Source organism: Dipodomys spectabilis, unplaced genomic scaffold (genome assembly GCF_019054845.1).
Source record: "Dipodomys spectabilis isolate Male_0828 unplaced genomic scaffold, ASM1905484v1 ptg000054l, whole genome shotgun sequence".
Taxonomy (NCBI): domain Eukaryota; kingdom Metazoa; phylum Chordata; class Mammalia; order Rodentia; family Heteromyidae; genus Dipodomys; species Dipodomys spectabilis.
Genome location: NW_024870731.1, coordinates 38078262 through 38093921, shown reverse-complemented (window position 1 = coordinate 38093921; position 15660 = coordinate 38078262). Strand labels below are relative to the sequence as shown.

Sequence of the window (15660 nt, the reverse complement as noted above, 5' to 3'; positions counted from 1 at the left end):
ACAGCATGTCAAAAACATTTGGATAAAACAGTAGAACACCGGGGCTGGGAAGGTGGCTCAGTGGTAGAGTGCTTGCCTTGCATGCATGAGGCCCTGGGTTTGATTCCTCAGCACCACATAAGCAGAAAACGTCAGAAGTGGCGCTGTGGCTCAAGTGGTAGAGCGCTAGCCTTGAGCTGAATAGCTGAGAGACAGAGTTCAGGCCCCACAACCGACAAAATGGTAGAGCTTGTGCCTAACAAATGTAAAACCCCAAACCACCAAAAGGAGAAGAAAAAACAATTACAACTATACCAAACATGCAGACTTTCTTCTCATCATACTCTTAATAATTACATATCGCACTTGAATTTTATTAGGCATTTTTAATCATCTAGAGATGACTTTAAAGTATACAGGATGCGTGTAGGGTCTCTATAAATTCCATGTATGTCATTGTACACAAAGGACCTGAGGAACTGGGTGTGGTAGCAAACTCCTATAATCCTGACACTAGGGAGACTAATGTAGACAACCTCACATCAGAGGCCAGCTTGCCTACACAGTGAGACACAGTCTCACCGAATCTGAGCTCTTCAGATCTTTGTATCTTTGGGGTCCTGCAGGCCAACCTCTGTGGCTGAACAGTGAGGGATGACTATTGTCCTCTTATTACAAATGTAATCTGTCACCCGTACTTACTGGAATTCCTTGTAACTGGGGTTTATCTAGGAGATTGTGTAGTTCATTTCGAGAGGCCTCTATCTTGTCACGATCTGCCGCATCGATCATGTAACTATGAAGAAAACAGAGTGATCTCAATATGCCTTCTCCACATATCCAGATGACAGAATTAGACTTTCAATTTCATTTAAATTTGCTTTATTGAAGTTGTTTTAACTGTGGCAGGGATTTTAGTATAAAAAAACAATGAAAAAAGAACCTCGGGGAAGGGAGGGAGGGAGGGGATGGTAGGGGGAAAACAATGGAGGGGGTAACAATGTTCAAGAGGAAGTGTACTCATTACCTCACTCATGTAACTGTAACCCTCTGTATAGTATCTTTACAATAAAAAAAAAACAAAAACAATGAGCCGGGTGCCAATAGCTCACGCCTATAATCCTAGCTTCTCAGGAGACTGAGATCTGAGAATCAAAGTTCAAAGCCAGCCCAGGCAGGAAAGGCTATGAGACTTTTTTTTTTTTTGGTCAGTCATGACGCTTGAACTCTGGGCCTGAATGCTGTCCCTCAGCTCTTTAGCTCAAGGCAAGTGTTCTATCACTTGAGCTACAGCACCACTTCCAGTTTTCTAGTGGTTTATTGGAGGTAAAGAGTTTCACAGACTTTCCTGCCCAGGCTGGCTTTGAACCGCAATCCTCAAATCTCAGCCTCCTGAGTAGCTAGGATTACAGGCATGAGCCACCAGCACCCGGCTAGCCGTGAGACTCTTATCTCCAATAAACTACCTGAAAACCACTAGTAGCGCTGTGGCTCAAGTGGTAGAGGGCTTGCTTTGAGCTGAAGAGTTGAGGGACAGTGCCCAGGCCCTGAGTTCAAGCCCCACAATTGACCCAAAAAAAAAAAAAAAAAAAAAAGAAGGGAAAAACAGAAAAAGAAATATATCTTGTTCCCCACACAGGAAATTTCCATCAAAATACAAGTACTAGATAAAGAAAAGGTCAACATGTATATTGTCAGCTGCATACACAAATAATGAAATGCAAGCTCTTGTTCTAGAAGTAATACTTTTCTGTAATTTCTCTCTAAATCTCATACTAATAAAGCATACTGAGAAATTAGCTAAAGAGTTTTGGGGGGACGTGGAGGAGAAGAGTTGTGAGGCTTGAACTCAGAGCCTGGGAACTGTCCCTGAGGTCTTTTTAGCATTCTACCACTTTGATCCAGTGCCACTTCCTCTGTGTTCTGGTGGTTAATTAGAGATAAGTCTCACTAACTTTCCTGCCCAGGATGGCTTAGAACCACCACAATCCTCAGACCTCAGACTCCTGAGTAGCTAGGATGACAGGCATGAGCCACCAGCGCCCAGCAGCTAAGGACTTTTATTGTCTGAGATACAGGTTGGGCCTTTGGAAGTATTAAACTTTTTTCATTGAACCCGAAACTGACTTGAAAAAACCTTACACAATTGCGTTGACTCCTCTGCAGTACCGCTCCCACATGCTCCGGAACCGAGGCTGCCCTCCTATGTCCCAGATCTATAAACGAAAACAAGACAAGTATTATAAACACAATTCAAATTATTCACTGAGTGGGAAAATATCAGAAGAACCGGAAGAACCGGAGACATGCTCAACTTCACAGTGCCAGAGTCAAAGTGCTCCCAAACTCCTGAGCCTAAACAAACTCTTAATATGTAAATTCTTGCTGGTTTATACTCATCCCCATTGCCTGTTAACCAATACATCTAGTACTGAAGATACAGGGCTTGGGATTACAACTGTGTGAGATACAGAACCATCCCCCATCCATAGTAGAATTTCATTATTGTGCCTGCTCTGTAGAGAAACATACTAGACACAGGGCTGCATAAAACTTGTCATAGTATTCATTTTTAAGACTTCCAACTCAGGCGCCGTCACTGTAAAACGCACACAGACAGACACACAACTAAATTAGGAGCTTAGAAAAGCCACAGAGAAAATTCAGTGAACAGATTTTGTGAACCACACGAATTGAAGGAGGAAATGATCATTATGATTCAAACTGTGAAAAAGTAAACTTCAAAATAATGAATCAAAACCATCACAGAAAAATGTTGATGTTGAAATACTGTCCCTGGTAAACAGTTCAACAGTCCAGGATTTAAAGCTGGATTTAAAAATTCAGGTTTGTCAGGATAACAGTAAGGACATAGCTTAATAAGACAGCACTTGCCTATGTAGGCCCTGATGTGAATCTAGCACAGCAAAAAAAGAGAAAATCATGTTAAAAACTAGTGAGCTTTTTCCTACACTAGAATTTCTCATCTTAATGTTCAGCTTACTACTAAAACAGAGGAAAAACTGGGTTATCATATTTGTTACCATAAATGGTATATTCAACTTCCAGTATTACAAATAATTATCTTCCAGTATAAAACATTACTTGTCTGTTACCACAAACCTAAACACTGAAAGTGGGATTTTCTTTCCTTACATCTCCAATGTACTTATGCTAACACATATGCTCACTTTTTTAAAAACTAGCATTTATTATTTAAACTCTTACATGTTTTGATCTATTAAGACAAATAAACATACTGCAATAACACTTCTGGAGTGAAGTTACACTTTCAGAGTGTAAATGCCCGAGCATCACTTAGCACCCACAAACACAGAAACATCAGAGAAACAAACAGCAACTTTTCCAGCTGTCCATGGCAGCAACTGAAGCGGAGCATGGGAAGAAGTTAACGTACCTTTATTGTGACATTTCCTTTGGTGACTTTCCTCATGTTGAAACCCACTGTGGGTATCATATCTTCACTGAACTGGCCAGACTAAACAAACAAAACATAACAAGTCAGATTAGCCAATGTATGTAGTTACTACATAACTTTCTAGCACAACTTCAGCATCAGTGGTACATTTATAATCAGCTCAGTAAGCAAATTCTCAGTTATTTTATCTAATCAATTGGTTCTCTTTGCTTCCAATCTCAGTGTCTTAAGATTAGCATTCAATATTTCAGGCTGGTCACACCTGTAACCATAACTACTCAGGAAGCTGAGATCTGAGGATCGTGGTTCAAAGCCAGCCTGAACAGAAAAGTCTGTGAGACTCTTATCTCCAAGTAACCACCAGAAAACCAGAAGTTGTGCCTTGGCTCAAGTGGTAGAGCACTAGCCTTGAGCTGAAGAGTTGAGGGACAGCATTCAGGCTCAGAGTTCAAGCGCCATGACTGACCAAAAAAAACCCAAAACTATCCTTTCCCAAGTAATTAGATACCATATAGAGAACATTTTATATCTAGGTGCTCCATTTTTTTTCTTGAGTGTTCACTTACTAGGTTTGTGATTATAGGTTACCCTAGGTATTATTTTATGGCTGTACACCATTTTACGTATGGATATACCACTTTTACTTTACCTTTTCGCTACTTGGCCGACATCTGAATTGTTTCCATTTGAGGCTCTTATAAATGTGCTCTCCAAGAACCACTAAAGTCACATTGATAGCCACAAAAAGGATTGTAGGCATTTACCCAACTGGCCACACACAAGGCCACAGTAAAGCTACCAGTACTAAAGCGTTCGTTGCAGCATTATCTACATTGCCAAAATAAGGAACCAACCCAGATGTCCCTACAATGGATCAAGAAAATGTGGCATAGATACATAATGGAATTCTATGCTTCCATCAGAAAGAATGGCATTGCCCCATTTGTAAGGTAATGGAAAGACTTAGAAAAAATTATATTTAGCAAACCAAGCCAGACCCAAAGAAATACAGGCTGCATGGTTTCCCTCATTTGTAATAACTAGAATATGTCTATGATATTCTCAGCAGAGGATCACAATTGTTCAATAGCTAGGTATATATGACCATATAAAATGAAGCTAATCAACATGAACTCCAAGCCGGACGCCGGTGGCTCACCCCTGTAATCCTAGCTACTCAGGGGGCTGAGATCTGAGGATCATGGTTCAAAGCCAGCCCGGGCAGGAAACTCTGAGAAACTCATCTCCAATAAACCACCAGAAAACCGGAAGTGGCGCTGTAGTCTTGGGCTGAAGAGCTGAGGGACAGCACTCAGGCCCAGAGTTCAAGCCCCAGAACAGACAAAAAAAATGAACTCCAAGAAATGGAAACAAGAGGGTTTTATAATGTATTCTCTGCAGTTCTTTTTCCTTCTTTTTTCCTTTGTTTTTTGCCCTGTTGTCACTGGTTTTGCTTTCTGTACGCTTTGTCTTATATGTAAGTTTATCTGATTTGCAGAAGGAAAGGGGAATCACAGAATGATGGGACAACAGGTGAGCCAATGCAACACTCATACTCACTAGACACTTGCTGGACATGAACTGTACAACTGGGGGGGGGGGGGGCGCAAGGACAAAATGACGGAGGGGGTTACACTATCAAAAAGAAACATGCTTGTTCAGCTTACGTATGTAACTGTAACTCCTCTGTACCTCACCTTCACAATTAAAAAAAAAGGAAGGGAGGAATGGAAAGAAGGAAGGAAGGAAGGAAGGAAGGAAGGAGGGAGGGAGGGAGGGAGGGAGGGGGGGGATGGAAGATTGTCTCACCAAGGCAAAACCTTCTTCAGCAGAAGGGTGCACCAGCAGCAAGAAATCTGGCAAACAAGTGCACAGAGCAGGAAATTTTGCTCCTTTTTTTTGGGGGGGGGGAGGAGGAGGGTCAGTCATAGGGCTTGAACTCGGCCTGGGCGCAGTCCCTGCACTCTTCAGCTCAAGGAGAGTGGTCTACCACTTGAGCCACAGCACCACTTCCAGTTTTCTAGTAATTTTATTGGAGATAAGAGTCTCAGGACTTTCCTGCTGGGGCTGGCTTTGAACCAGATCCACAGATCTCTGCCTCCAGAGTAGCTAGGATTACAGGCTTGAGCCACCGCCCAGCTGGCTCCCTTATTTATAGCTAAAGCAGATTGACAGAGCTCAAGGTTCACAATCTGCTAGTTTGAATAGGGTAAGTATTTACATAAGGCGACCATTAAAACACTGAAATATATAAGATTAACAGTAGAAAAGTGATTTAAAACACACACACCCTCTGCTATTTCTGAGGTAGGTCTTAAATCCTGTTAAGACAAAAACCCTTACATTTCAAAAATCCTTCCTAACCCCAAAGCAGTTCCTCTTTATCTCCCCACAGTCTCAGCAGAATAATCAACAAGAGCTAAGCCCCAGACAAAGCAGAAACTTTTAAACAATCCACTTGGACAGAAAAGACAGCTTTTAGGGGGTAACAATGTTCAACAAGAAATAGACTCATTACCTTACATATTAACTGTAACCCTTCTTTCTATATATCACCTTGGCAATAAAATTAAATTTTAAAAAAGTTTTTCTCACAGGGCTATTCTGAATAATGCTATCAACGAACATTTATATACTTATATACAAGTTTTAAATGATATTTCCATTTCTACTGGATACAGATACACACACACACAATTAGAAACCAAACAACCAGGAAACATTGTAAGTCTTACGTTTCATTTTCTGAGGATTTGACAAATGTATCCAGTGATTGCACCATCTTGTACTCCCCACAATATTGTATAAAGGCTCCAACTTATCTTCCTTACTAATACTTGGTATTATCAGGCTTGGCTTTTGCTGTTGTTGTTAGTCTTGGTCTTGGGGCTTGAACTCAGGGCCTGGTTGCTGTCCTTGAGCTTTTTCACTCAAGGCTAGATCTCTGGCACTTTTGAGTCACAGAGCCACTTCCGATTTCCTGGTATTCATTGGAGCTAGTCTTAGGACCTTCCTAAGGCTTCAAGCTGTGACCCTCAGATCTCAGCCTCCTGACTAGCTAGGATTACAGGTGTGAGCCACATGCACACAGCGTATTATCATTTTTATTAGAGCCATCTTGAGTGTCTACTGCCCTCTTGTCTGTGGCTTTAGAGGTGTACTCTCAAGGACTTTTCTGCCTGGGCTGGCTTCAAACTTCAACCCTCTGGATCTCAGCTGGATTACAGGAATGAGTCACTGACACAACCAGTCTTGACAATGCAACAGGAAACAATTCCATGGTCACATGATTCAATAATGGTTGGTTTTCTGCAGGTCTCTGTATAAGGATTTTCATAGTAACTTAATTACTATATGTCGTGATAAGACCAACCTCAAGAGAGAGGCCTCAGTGAGATTATACCTCCGTTCATTCTAGTAGTGGTCCTATTGCACCATGAAGCTGCTAGCTGAACTTTTTAGGTAATGAGCTTTTTCTCAAACTTACACAAAAAGCTTCCTAATTTCTTACACACAATTTATGGGACACAATCTGATGTGTTATCAGTCTTTCACAATCCTTTTAGCAGTTGTAGCAATGAACTAAGCTAAATCAGGGGGCAGAAAATAATAAAACACAAAAAAATAAAACAAAGAAAAACAAGCTAGCCAGGCAGGGTGGGACAAGCCAGTAGTCCCAGCACTTGAGAGGATGAGATGGGAAAAATCAAGTTCAGAACCTGTGTGGGCTATATTAAAAAAACGAAAAACAACGTTAAAAAGGGGGGAAGGGCAGTGGTTTAGCTACCCTTGAAGACCCTTCTAGCACGGTGAGCGCCTCCATTCTTGTGTGGCACCCTGAGGAAATGAGAGTCTCTGGGCTTTCTGGCATTCACTCACCTCTTTGTTCATCATTATTCCACACATGAATTATTGACAGACATTGATAATTTGCAACTCCAATTACTCAATCAAGTCCTTGAGTGTAGCAAGACATTACAAAGTACTTGTAGGAAGTAAGATCATGCTGCAGAGGAAAACACTGATTCTCTCCTACCAAAATACGGATTGTGCAGGGTCACTGCTTTACAGAAGTAGACATATGTGCTACTTGGCTAGAGTCAGATCACCACCCCCACCTGAGTCATGGGGCTTGAACTCAGGGCCTGGGCGCTGTCCCTGAGCTTCTTTTGCTCTAATACCTGAACCACAGCACCACTTCCAGCTTTTTCTGAGTATGTGGTACTGAGGAATGGAACCCAGGGCTTCATGCATGCTAGGCAAGCAGTCTACCACGAAGCCACATTCCCAGCCTAGGCAGATCTTAATCATCATTTTCAATGCTTGTGAAGACTTGAAGTGCTAGTACTGGGGCTTGAATTCAGTCAGGGCCTCACACTCTTTGTTGGCTTTTTGCTGCTCATAGCTAGTGCTCTGCCACTTCTGCCATACTTCCACTTCTGAGAATTTATTTCTACGTTGTCATGAAACTAACTTGGAAAACATATTCATGTTTTGAAGTACTAATTGTGTATGATTTTACCAAATCTAACGAATGTAATACCAAGTACTGTCGTAAGCACTTAGTAAACATCAAACAGCACTAATTCTGCTATTGTTGGGGCAATACTGGGGTCTGCACTCAGACATTTGTATCTTCCACTGAACTGTACCTCTGGCCCTTTTTGAAGCCTCCCTATGTAGCCCAGGCTGTCCTCAAACTATTAATCCTCCTGCCTCAGCCTCAGGCTAGCTAATCAATATTAACTATTTAATTCTTACAACAACTCTATAAAATGAGTAGCATTATCCTTATTTCTCAGATAGAATAGCCAAGGCAAAAACAAATTAACTCATTTGTTGAAAGTCTCATTATTCTTAAGATCTAATTGTTAAGGTGGAAGGAAGGGTCCAGAAATAAGCACTTTGCTTCCACGACTGTCTTCTGATACAGCTTAAGTGCATAAACTGACCATCACTTTGCAACACAGAAATGATACCACGGGGAATTCAGTGCTATAGACACCCCTGGCGCGTGACTGCTGCAAGCTCAAATGACCAGCTCTGAAAAGTCAGCTTCCTGGGTTTCAGGAGGCTCTCCAAACTCCCTTCCCACTCCTAACACTTATGGCTGTGTTTTATTCATAGACTTGTCATTTAAATACTGAGTGTCCATAACACTAGAAAAGCTGGCTGTCTTTCTCCCAGATTTATTAGTATACTAACAGACCAGGTTTCAAAAAGTTCTACTCTACCAGTGGAACTTATTTAAATTTACTACTAGAGAGTTCAGAAATGAGGCTATTTTTATTCAGAAGAGGGTACAGAATTTAAAAGAGATAAACTATGATAAAAGTTAATACAGGAAGGCCCTGTATCTGAAATGAGGAATTAAGACAATGGGAGAAGCAACTATTCCTTGAAATAAGTTCAATGTACCCAAGATTACAATGCTTTTGACTGCTTATAAACGGTGAGGCCTGCTACATCCGAAAAAAAGCTCCACTGTGGCTGACCCAACCATCTGCAGTGGTCATCTAACAAGACACGGTACACGAAGAGATGGTGAAAAAGTACCTTCTCTGACGAACAGCCAGGTGTTTTGGGGGGGTTTTTTGGGTTTTTTTGTTGGTCGTGGGACTTGAACTCTGGGCTTGGGCGCTGTCCCTCAGTTCTTCAGCTCAAGGCAAGTGCTCTACTGCTTGAGCCACAGCGCCACTTCCGGTTTTCTAGTGGTTTATTAGAGATAAGAGTCTCCAGACTTTCCTGCCCAAGCTGGCTTTGAACCTCCGTCCTCAGATCTTAGCCTCCTGAGTAGCTAGGGTTACAGGGGTGAGCCACCGGCACCCTGCAACAACCAGTTTTTTTAATAAAAATGTTTTATTAAGGCTTTAAATTTTTTATTGAACTGCTGGGCACCAGTGGCTCATATCTATAATCCTAATACTCAGGAGGCTAAGATCTGAAGGTCACGGTTCAAAGCCAGCCTGGTCAAGCAAGTCTGTAAGAATCTTATCTCCAATAAACTTCCAGAAAAGCCAGAGTAGAGCTGTGGCTCAAGTGGTACAGCAAAAACCTTGAGCAAAAAAAAGTTCAGGGACAGTGCCCTGGGCCAGCCCAGGACTAGCACCACAAAAAAAAAAAAAAAGTTTTAGGGGTTGGTTACTAACTGCTTTGTAAATACAAAATGAAATAAGGAGCACCACAAATGTCTAATATTAAATTTCTCCTCTTGGGCAGAAAAACCAATGGGTTTGTTGTTTTTTTTGTTTTGTTTTGCTTTGGTCAGTCGTGGGGCTTCAACCCTGGTCCTGGGCGCTGTCCCTCAGCTCTTCAGCTCAAGGCCAGTGCTCTACCACTTGATCCACGGTGGCACTTCCAGTTTTCTGGTGGTTAATTGGAGATAAGAGTCTCACAGGAGCCGGGGGCTGGTGGCTCATGCCTGTAATCCTAGCTACTCAGGAGGCTGAGATCAGAGGATCACGGTTCAAAGGCAGCCTGGGCAGGAAACTCCGTAAGACTATTATCTCCCATAAACCGCTAGAAAACTGGAAGTGGTGCTGTGGCTCAAGTGGTAAAGTGCTTGGAGTTCAAGCCCCACAACACACACACACACACACACACACACACACACACACACACACACACACACACACACACACACACACACACACACACACACACACACACACACACACACCTCACAGGCTTTTTCCTTTCGGGGCTGGCTTTGAACCTCACTCCTCAGATCTTAGCCTCCTGAATAGCTAGGATTACAGGTGTGAGGCACTGGCGCCAGGCCAATGAGTTCTTTTGTCAAAATTCATACATTTAACAAGTGAGACCATGCAACCAATAAATTGGCAAGTTGGGTGTTTTTCCTTCAAATTTTTTTTTTTTTTTGTCGGTCGTGGGTCTTGAACTCTGGGCCTGGGCGCTGTCCCTCAGCTCTTCAGCTCAAGGCGAGCGCTCTACCACTTGAGCCACAGCGCCACTTCCAGTTTTCTGGTGGTTTACTGGAGATAAGAGTTTCATGGACTTTCCTGCCCGGGCTGGCTTTGAACCGCAATCCTCAGATCTCAGCCTCCTGAGTAGCTAGGATGACAGGCGTGAGCCACCGGTGCCCAGCCTCCTTCAAATCTTAAAACTCGAACATGAATCACTATTATTACCAATACTCATTTTTCAATTTTATTGCATTATCTTGCTTTCATCATTTCCCTAATAAGTGTAATTACCGGCCAAAGCTCTCTACTAACTCCATTTACATTAGGAAGAGAAAGAACATCAGGATTATGGGTATATTCAGTGGTAGAACCCTTGTCTAGTATGAGACCCAGTAAAAGGGGAGGGGGGGGGTTGGGAGAGAGAACCAAAAGAAAAAAGGAGAAGGGTGGGAAGGGAAAAGAAGAGGACAATCATAAGGAATTCCGACAAGGAGTTCAGGACCAAGTATGAAAGTCATAACCACTAGCCAAAGAACATTAATGTACAAGTCTGCACATAGGAAACAAACCATCTACTTTACTTAAGATGGCTTTGGTGTAAGGAAAAGGTCTCTTGGCTGACATCCCTATTTGTTGTCAAGAATTTTCCATCTTCTTCAACATTTTACTATTTGCTTCTAAGCTAAAAAGTGAACATCATATATACCTTCCAAGCCTACATGCCTCCTAATTTTATTAAGCCTATACCACATTAACACATCTTCTTTACAGAGTGTCACTGTGAACACATATATCCTGTTAGATATGACATTCTCTTTACAGTGCTTTCTGAAGGTTCCCAAGTGCTCACAATCACTGCAGTAACATTTCAAAGATCATGTAACAGTCATTTTTCTCCTAATTTCAGAACACTCTGGACAATCAATTCTTACATATTCCCAAAGACAATTTTTGTCCTCCATTTTATCATAAATCTTCAAACTACAGATCTATTCTTTGCCATAGGACCTTAGTTAAAACTTGTATGTTAAAAATCTTGCTAGATGCATCTTATCAAAAAAAAAGTCACTCAAAATGCCAGTAAGCTTTTGTTTATTTGGGAGTATGAATAATCTTCAATAGTCATCACAGTGAATTAAGTAGCATACAAAGATTTTAACACTTCAGAATCCATATCAATACCATATACAATCAATGAAGGCATATTTTCTTCCAATAGCCCATATTCTTTAACACAGCTATCACACCAGATAAAACTAACTCAGAAATTTACTTCTGTAGCCGGGCGCTGGTGGCTCACGCCTGTAATCCTAGCTACTCAGGAGGCTGAGATCTGAGGATGGCGGTTCAAAGCCAGCCCGGGCAGGAGAGACCGTGAGACTCCTACCTCCAATAAACCACCAGAAAACCGGAAGTGGCGCTATAGCTCAAGTGGTAGAGCGCTCGCCTTGAGCTGAAGAGCTGAGGGACAGCGCCCAGGCCCAGAGTTCAAGCCCCACGACTGACAAAAAAAAAAAAAGAAAAAGAAATTTACTTATGTGAAGGGAAATATCTATCTGCAAAGTTGTAACAGTCCAAGACTGTTCTTTCAAAACCAGCACAATGTGCAACAATACAAAGATAATCCATCTTGAAATAAATGCCTCACCAGCCCGAGAGAGAGAGGAATGCCTTACATTCTCGATGGGCAGCCCGTGTGCACAGGGGCCACATACAGACATGCCATGGTCAATGATTCACGCTGCCTATCAAGCCAAACTGCCTGTGATGCATGTGGCATCTGCAGACAAAGATGTCTTAGGTGTTCTCCTCAAGCAGGTAAACTAATTTGTATATAGTACTGGGGTTTGAACCCAGGGCTTATGCTCAACCATCTAAGCCATGCCTCCAGTTCCAGTTTTCTGCTGGTTATTTTAGAGATAAGAGTCTCACAAACTTTTCTGCCTGGCCTCAAACTCCCCATACTCTGGATGTCAGTCTCCTGAGAGTAGGCAGGATTACAAGCGTTAGCCACTGGCAGCCTCCTGAGTACCTGTGCCAGCATAGATCATTAACCTGTGCCCAGTGGTTCACAAATCCTTACTACTGTTCACTCTTCCCTACTCTGCCTCTCCCCAACGCACTCGCTTAGTCATCCAGCTACTTAATGAGAGAAGGAAAACTAAGAAATGAACACAAAATCATTGGTTGATAACTGTGCTGCACAAAACAAGGAAAATACTTGAGGTGACTGAGTGGTCCAGTAAAGCTGCTATGAAGCCATTAACCACAATTTAATATCTGTAGGACGCCTCTAGATAATGATAATGCACTGCATATTTCAAACGAATAGAAGAAAGGATCTGGAATATGTTCACCACAAAGAAGCAACAGGGGGTGGAGGGTACAGCTTAGTAATAGCTAAAGCAAGCACCTCACGTCTCTTCCATCTCTGGGTTCCATTCCCAACACAGGAAATTAATTGATTGATTAAAGGAACTATGTTTAACCTGATTTCCACACTACACAATAAATGTATTGAAACATCATACTGCACCCTTAAATGCAAAATTTGATTATGGAGCTTGAACTCAGGGCCAGAGCGCTGTCCCTAAGTCTCTCTATGCTCAAGGCTAGCTCTCTACCACTTGAGCCACAGCACCACTTCCTACTTTTACAGCATAGTTTAATGGAGATACGAGTCTCATAGATTTTCCTGCCAGGGCTGGCTTCAAACTATGATCCTCAGATCTCAGCTTCTGGAGTAGCTAGGATTACAGGGGTGAGCCATCGGTGCACTGCTCCGGGGCTGGCAGCAGGGTTCTCGGAGTACCTCTACGATGTGCTGTATGGTCCCAGCACCTCCCCGGGGCCGGCAGCAGGGTTCTCGGTGTACTTCTAGGCTGAGGCTCTCAAAACCCAAGGGGTAAGGAAGGAAGATTCAACTTTTAGAGCTAAAATTGCAAAGGATGCTTTGTGTGGCCTATTTCTCATGCAGCTACTAAGTTTAAGGAAATTTTCTAATCAATCAAGTTTGCCTTGAGGGACAGTAGTGCAAAAGTCTGTTTATTGTTCAAGTAAACTATTGGGAAGTTTTTACAAAATGAGAATATACAACACCTCAAACAGCAGGATCCTAAATTCTATTTAGATAAAAACATTAGACTGAGTGGAAGACATTTTCTCTGGCAATTAGGTATCAGATAAAAATTCTCTAGGTAAGCCGGGCGCTGGTGGCTCACGCCTGTAATCCTAGCTACTCAGGAGGCTGAGATCTGAGGATCGCGGTTCAAAGACAGCCCGGGCAGGAGAGACCGTGAGACTCCGATCTCCAATAAACCACCAGAAAACCGGAAGTGGCGCTGTAGCTCAAGTGGTAGAGCGCTCGCCTTGTGCTGAAGAACTGAGGGACAGCGCCTAGGCCCAGAGTTCAAGCCCCACGACCGACAAAAAAAAAAAAAAATTCTCTAGGTAACACTTTTTATAAAATATAATGGTGGGCTGGGAAGGTGGCTCAGTGGTAGAGTGCTTGCCCTGCATGCATGAGGCCCTGGGTTCGATTCCTCAGCAACACATAAAAGTGGTGCTGTGGCTCAAGTGGTAGAGCACTAGCCTTGAGCTGAAGGACAGCGCCCAGGCCCAGAGTTCAGGCCCCACGACTGGCAAAAATAAATGAAATGAAATATAATGGCATATTTCTGCTCTCCAATAGCTAATTAAGTGTCTGGTGGCCATTCCAATTCTAACTCGTTTGAAAAAACTAATTAATTCTCGCTGCCTGTGAATACTAACGAGCTACTTGGCAGTGACCTCCTTTAGAAGGCAGCCTGGGATTACACCACTCTGCAAACCACTTTCAATTAGGAGCCTCAACTCTCCTGCCTGCTAACCTCTATTCCTAAAGAACATTCACCATGAAAATCTCTAATAACCACTTCCTGTGCTCACTACACCTTCCCTTACCAGCACTCTAATAATGGCCTCTCTGATCCATGACCAGAAAACTGCCTAAGAAAACTCCCACTTGCCTATCTGAATTCACTTCCCAGTGAACATCCCTACCCATGCAGCAGCATGTCACAGTTCCCACTTGAATGGTGACCCTGATGAAGCAGGAGCTCGCGCTGCTCCAGGCCTCTGGGAATGTGTCCATCCACTGAAGTGGCTGTGAGCACGTCCCATCAGCGGTGCACCGCCAAGCTCCCTGCAAGACGACCTGTCTAATCACACTGCTCCTGTTGGGTGTTCAGTATTAATATCCAGCCCACCCCACCCCACCCCTACCCCAACCCCTCCCCACTACCCGGCCCCTTTCATTCACATCTATGCAGTCTGGATACCTGATCCAATATTCACTAAAGAGAGAATTAAAGACAAGATTCATGTGCCGGAACATAAGCCGAAAGGGGAAACAGTGTTCCTGAAGAACCAATGTTTTTAAAAGTACTCCGTTTAGAATGAGGACCACAGACTCATTCTGCACAGAAGAGGCTGCAGCGCCTTCCAGCCCGCAGCGCCCACTGCCCCAGTCCTTGCAGGATGGCACCGCTGCAGGAATGGAACCAACTCAGAATCCCCAGGCCCAACACGATCATCCACTAATGTTGCTTGCTGTTCAGCTCCCTTTCTTTGAAGGAACTTATGCAGGGAAGTGTTCTAAGCTGTGAAGAAATCTAGCTGGTGACAAGCACTTTGTAAATATTCCACTTCCAGGAAAATAAACTTCGCTGCTTAGTGAAACTTCAACATCCACTGGTGGCCACTTAGGCCTTGAAATAAACAAGAACAGCATAAAAGGAATAGGCAATCCTCCCTTTCTTTAGAGACCGGCCAGGCTTACTTTTTCCTCCCCTTTTTTCTTTCTCTTTCATTGATGATGCTACTAAGGTTTAAACTCAAATCCTCTAGCTTGCTAGGCAGACCCGCTATAAACTGAGTCCTTCTCACCCTCCTGGGCCTGTTTTAAAAGAAAGAAAAGAAAGGGGGGGAAGGGAGGGGAAGAGAAAGGGAGAAAGAAGGGAGAAAGAAGGGAGAAAAGGGAAGGAAGGAAGGAAGGAAGGAAGGAAGGAAGGAAGGAAGGAAGGAAGGAAGGAAGGAAGGAAGGAAGGAAGGAAGGAAGGAAGGAAGGGAGGGAGGGAGGGAAGGAAGGAAGGAAGGAAGGAAGGAAGGAAGGAAGGAAGGAAGGAGGAAGGCAGGAAGGCAGGAAGGCAGGCAGGCAGGCAGGCAGGCAGGCAGAGAAAGGGGTGAGAGATGAGGGAAGAGAGAGAGACAGAGAGAGAGAGAGAAAAAAAAGCCAGAACTGGTGGTTCACACTTGTTATCCAGATACCTGGAAGTG

General features: G+C 43.2%; 1 protein-coding gene across 2 annotated transcripts in view; it reads right to left on the bottom strand.

Annotated features, from left to right (window-relative positions):
* Arl8b (ADP ribosylation factor like GTPase 8B) overlaps positions 1 to 15660 on the bottom strand; it is a 36786-nt gene that overhangs the window by 11062 nt on the left and 10064 nt on the right. For both annotated transcript variants that reach the window (XM_042679945.1, XM_042679946.1), the window contains 3 exons: positions 3398 to 3478; positions 2122 to 2195; positions 682 to 775 (listed from right to left, as the gene is read on the bottom strand). In XM_042679945.1, the coding sequence (XP_042535879.1) occupies positions 682 to 775; positions 2122 to 2195; positions 3398 to 3478 (249 nt within the window). The remainder of the gene's footprint in view (positions 1 to 681; positions 776 to 2121; positions 2196 to 3397; positions 3479 to 15660) is intronic.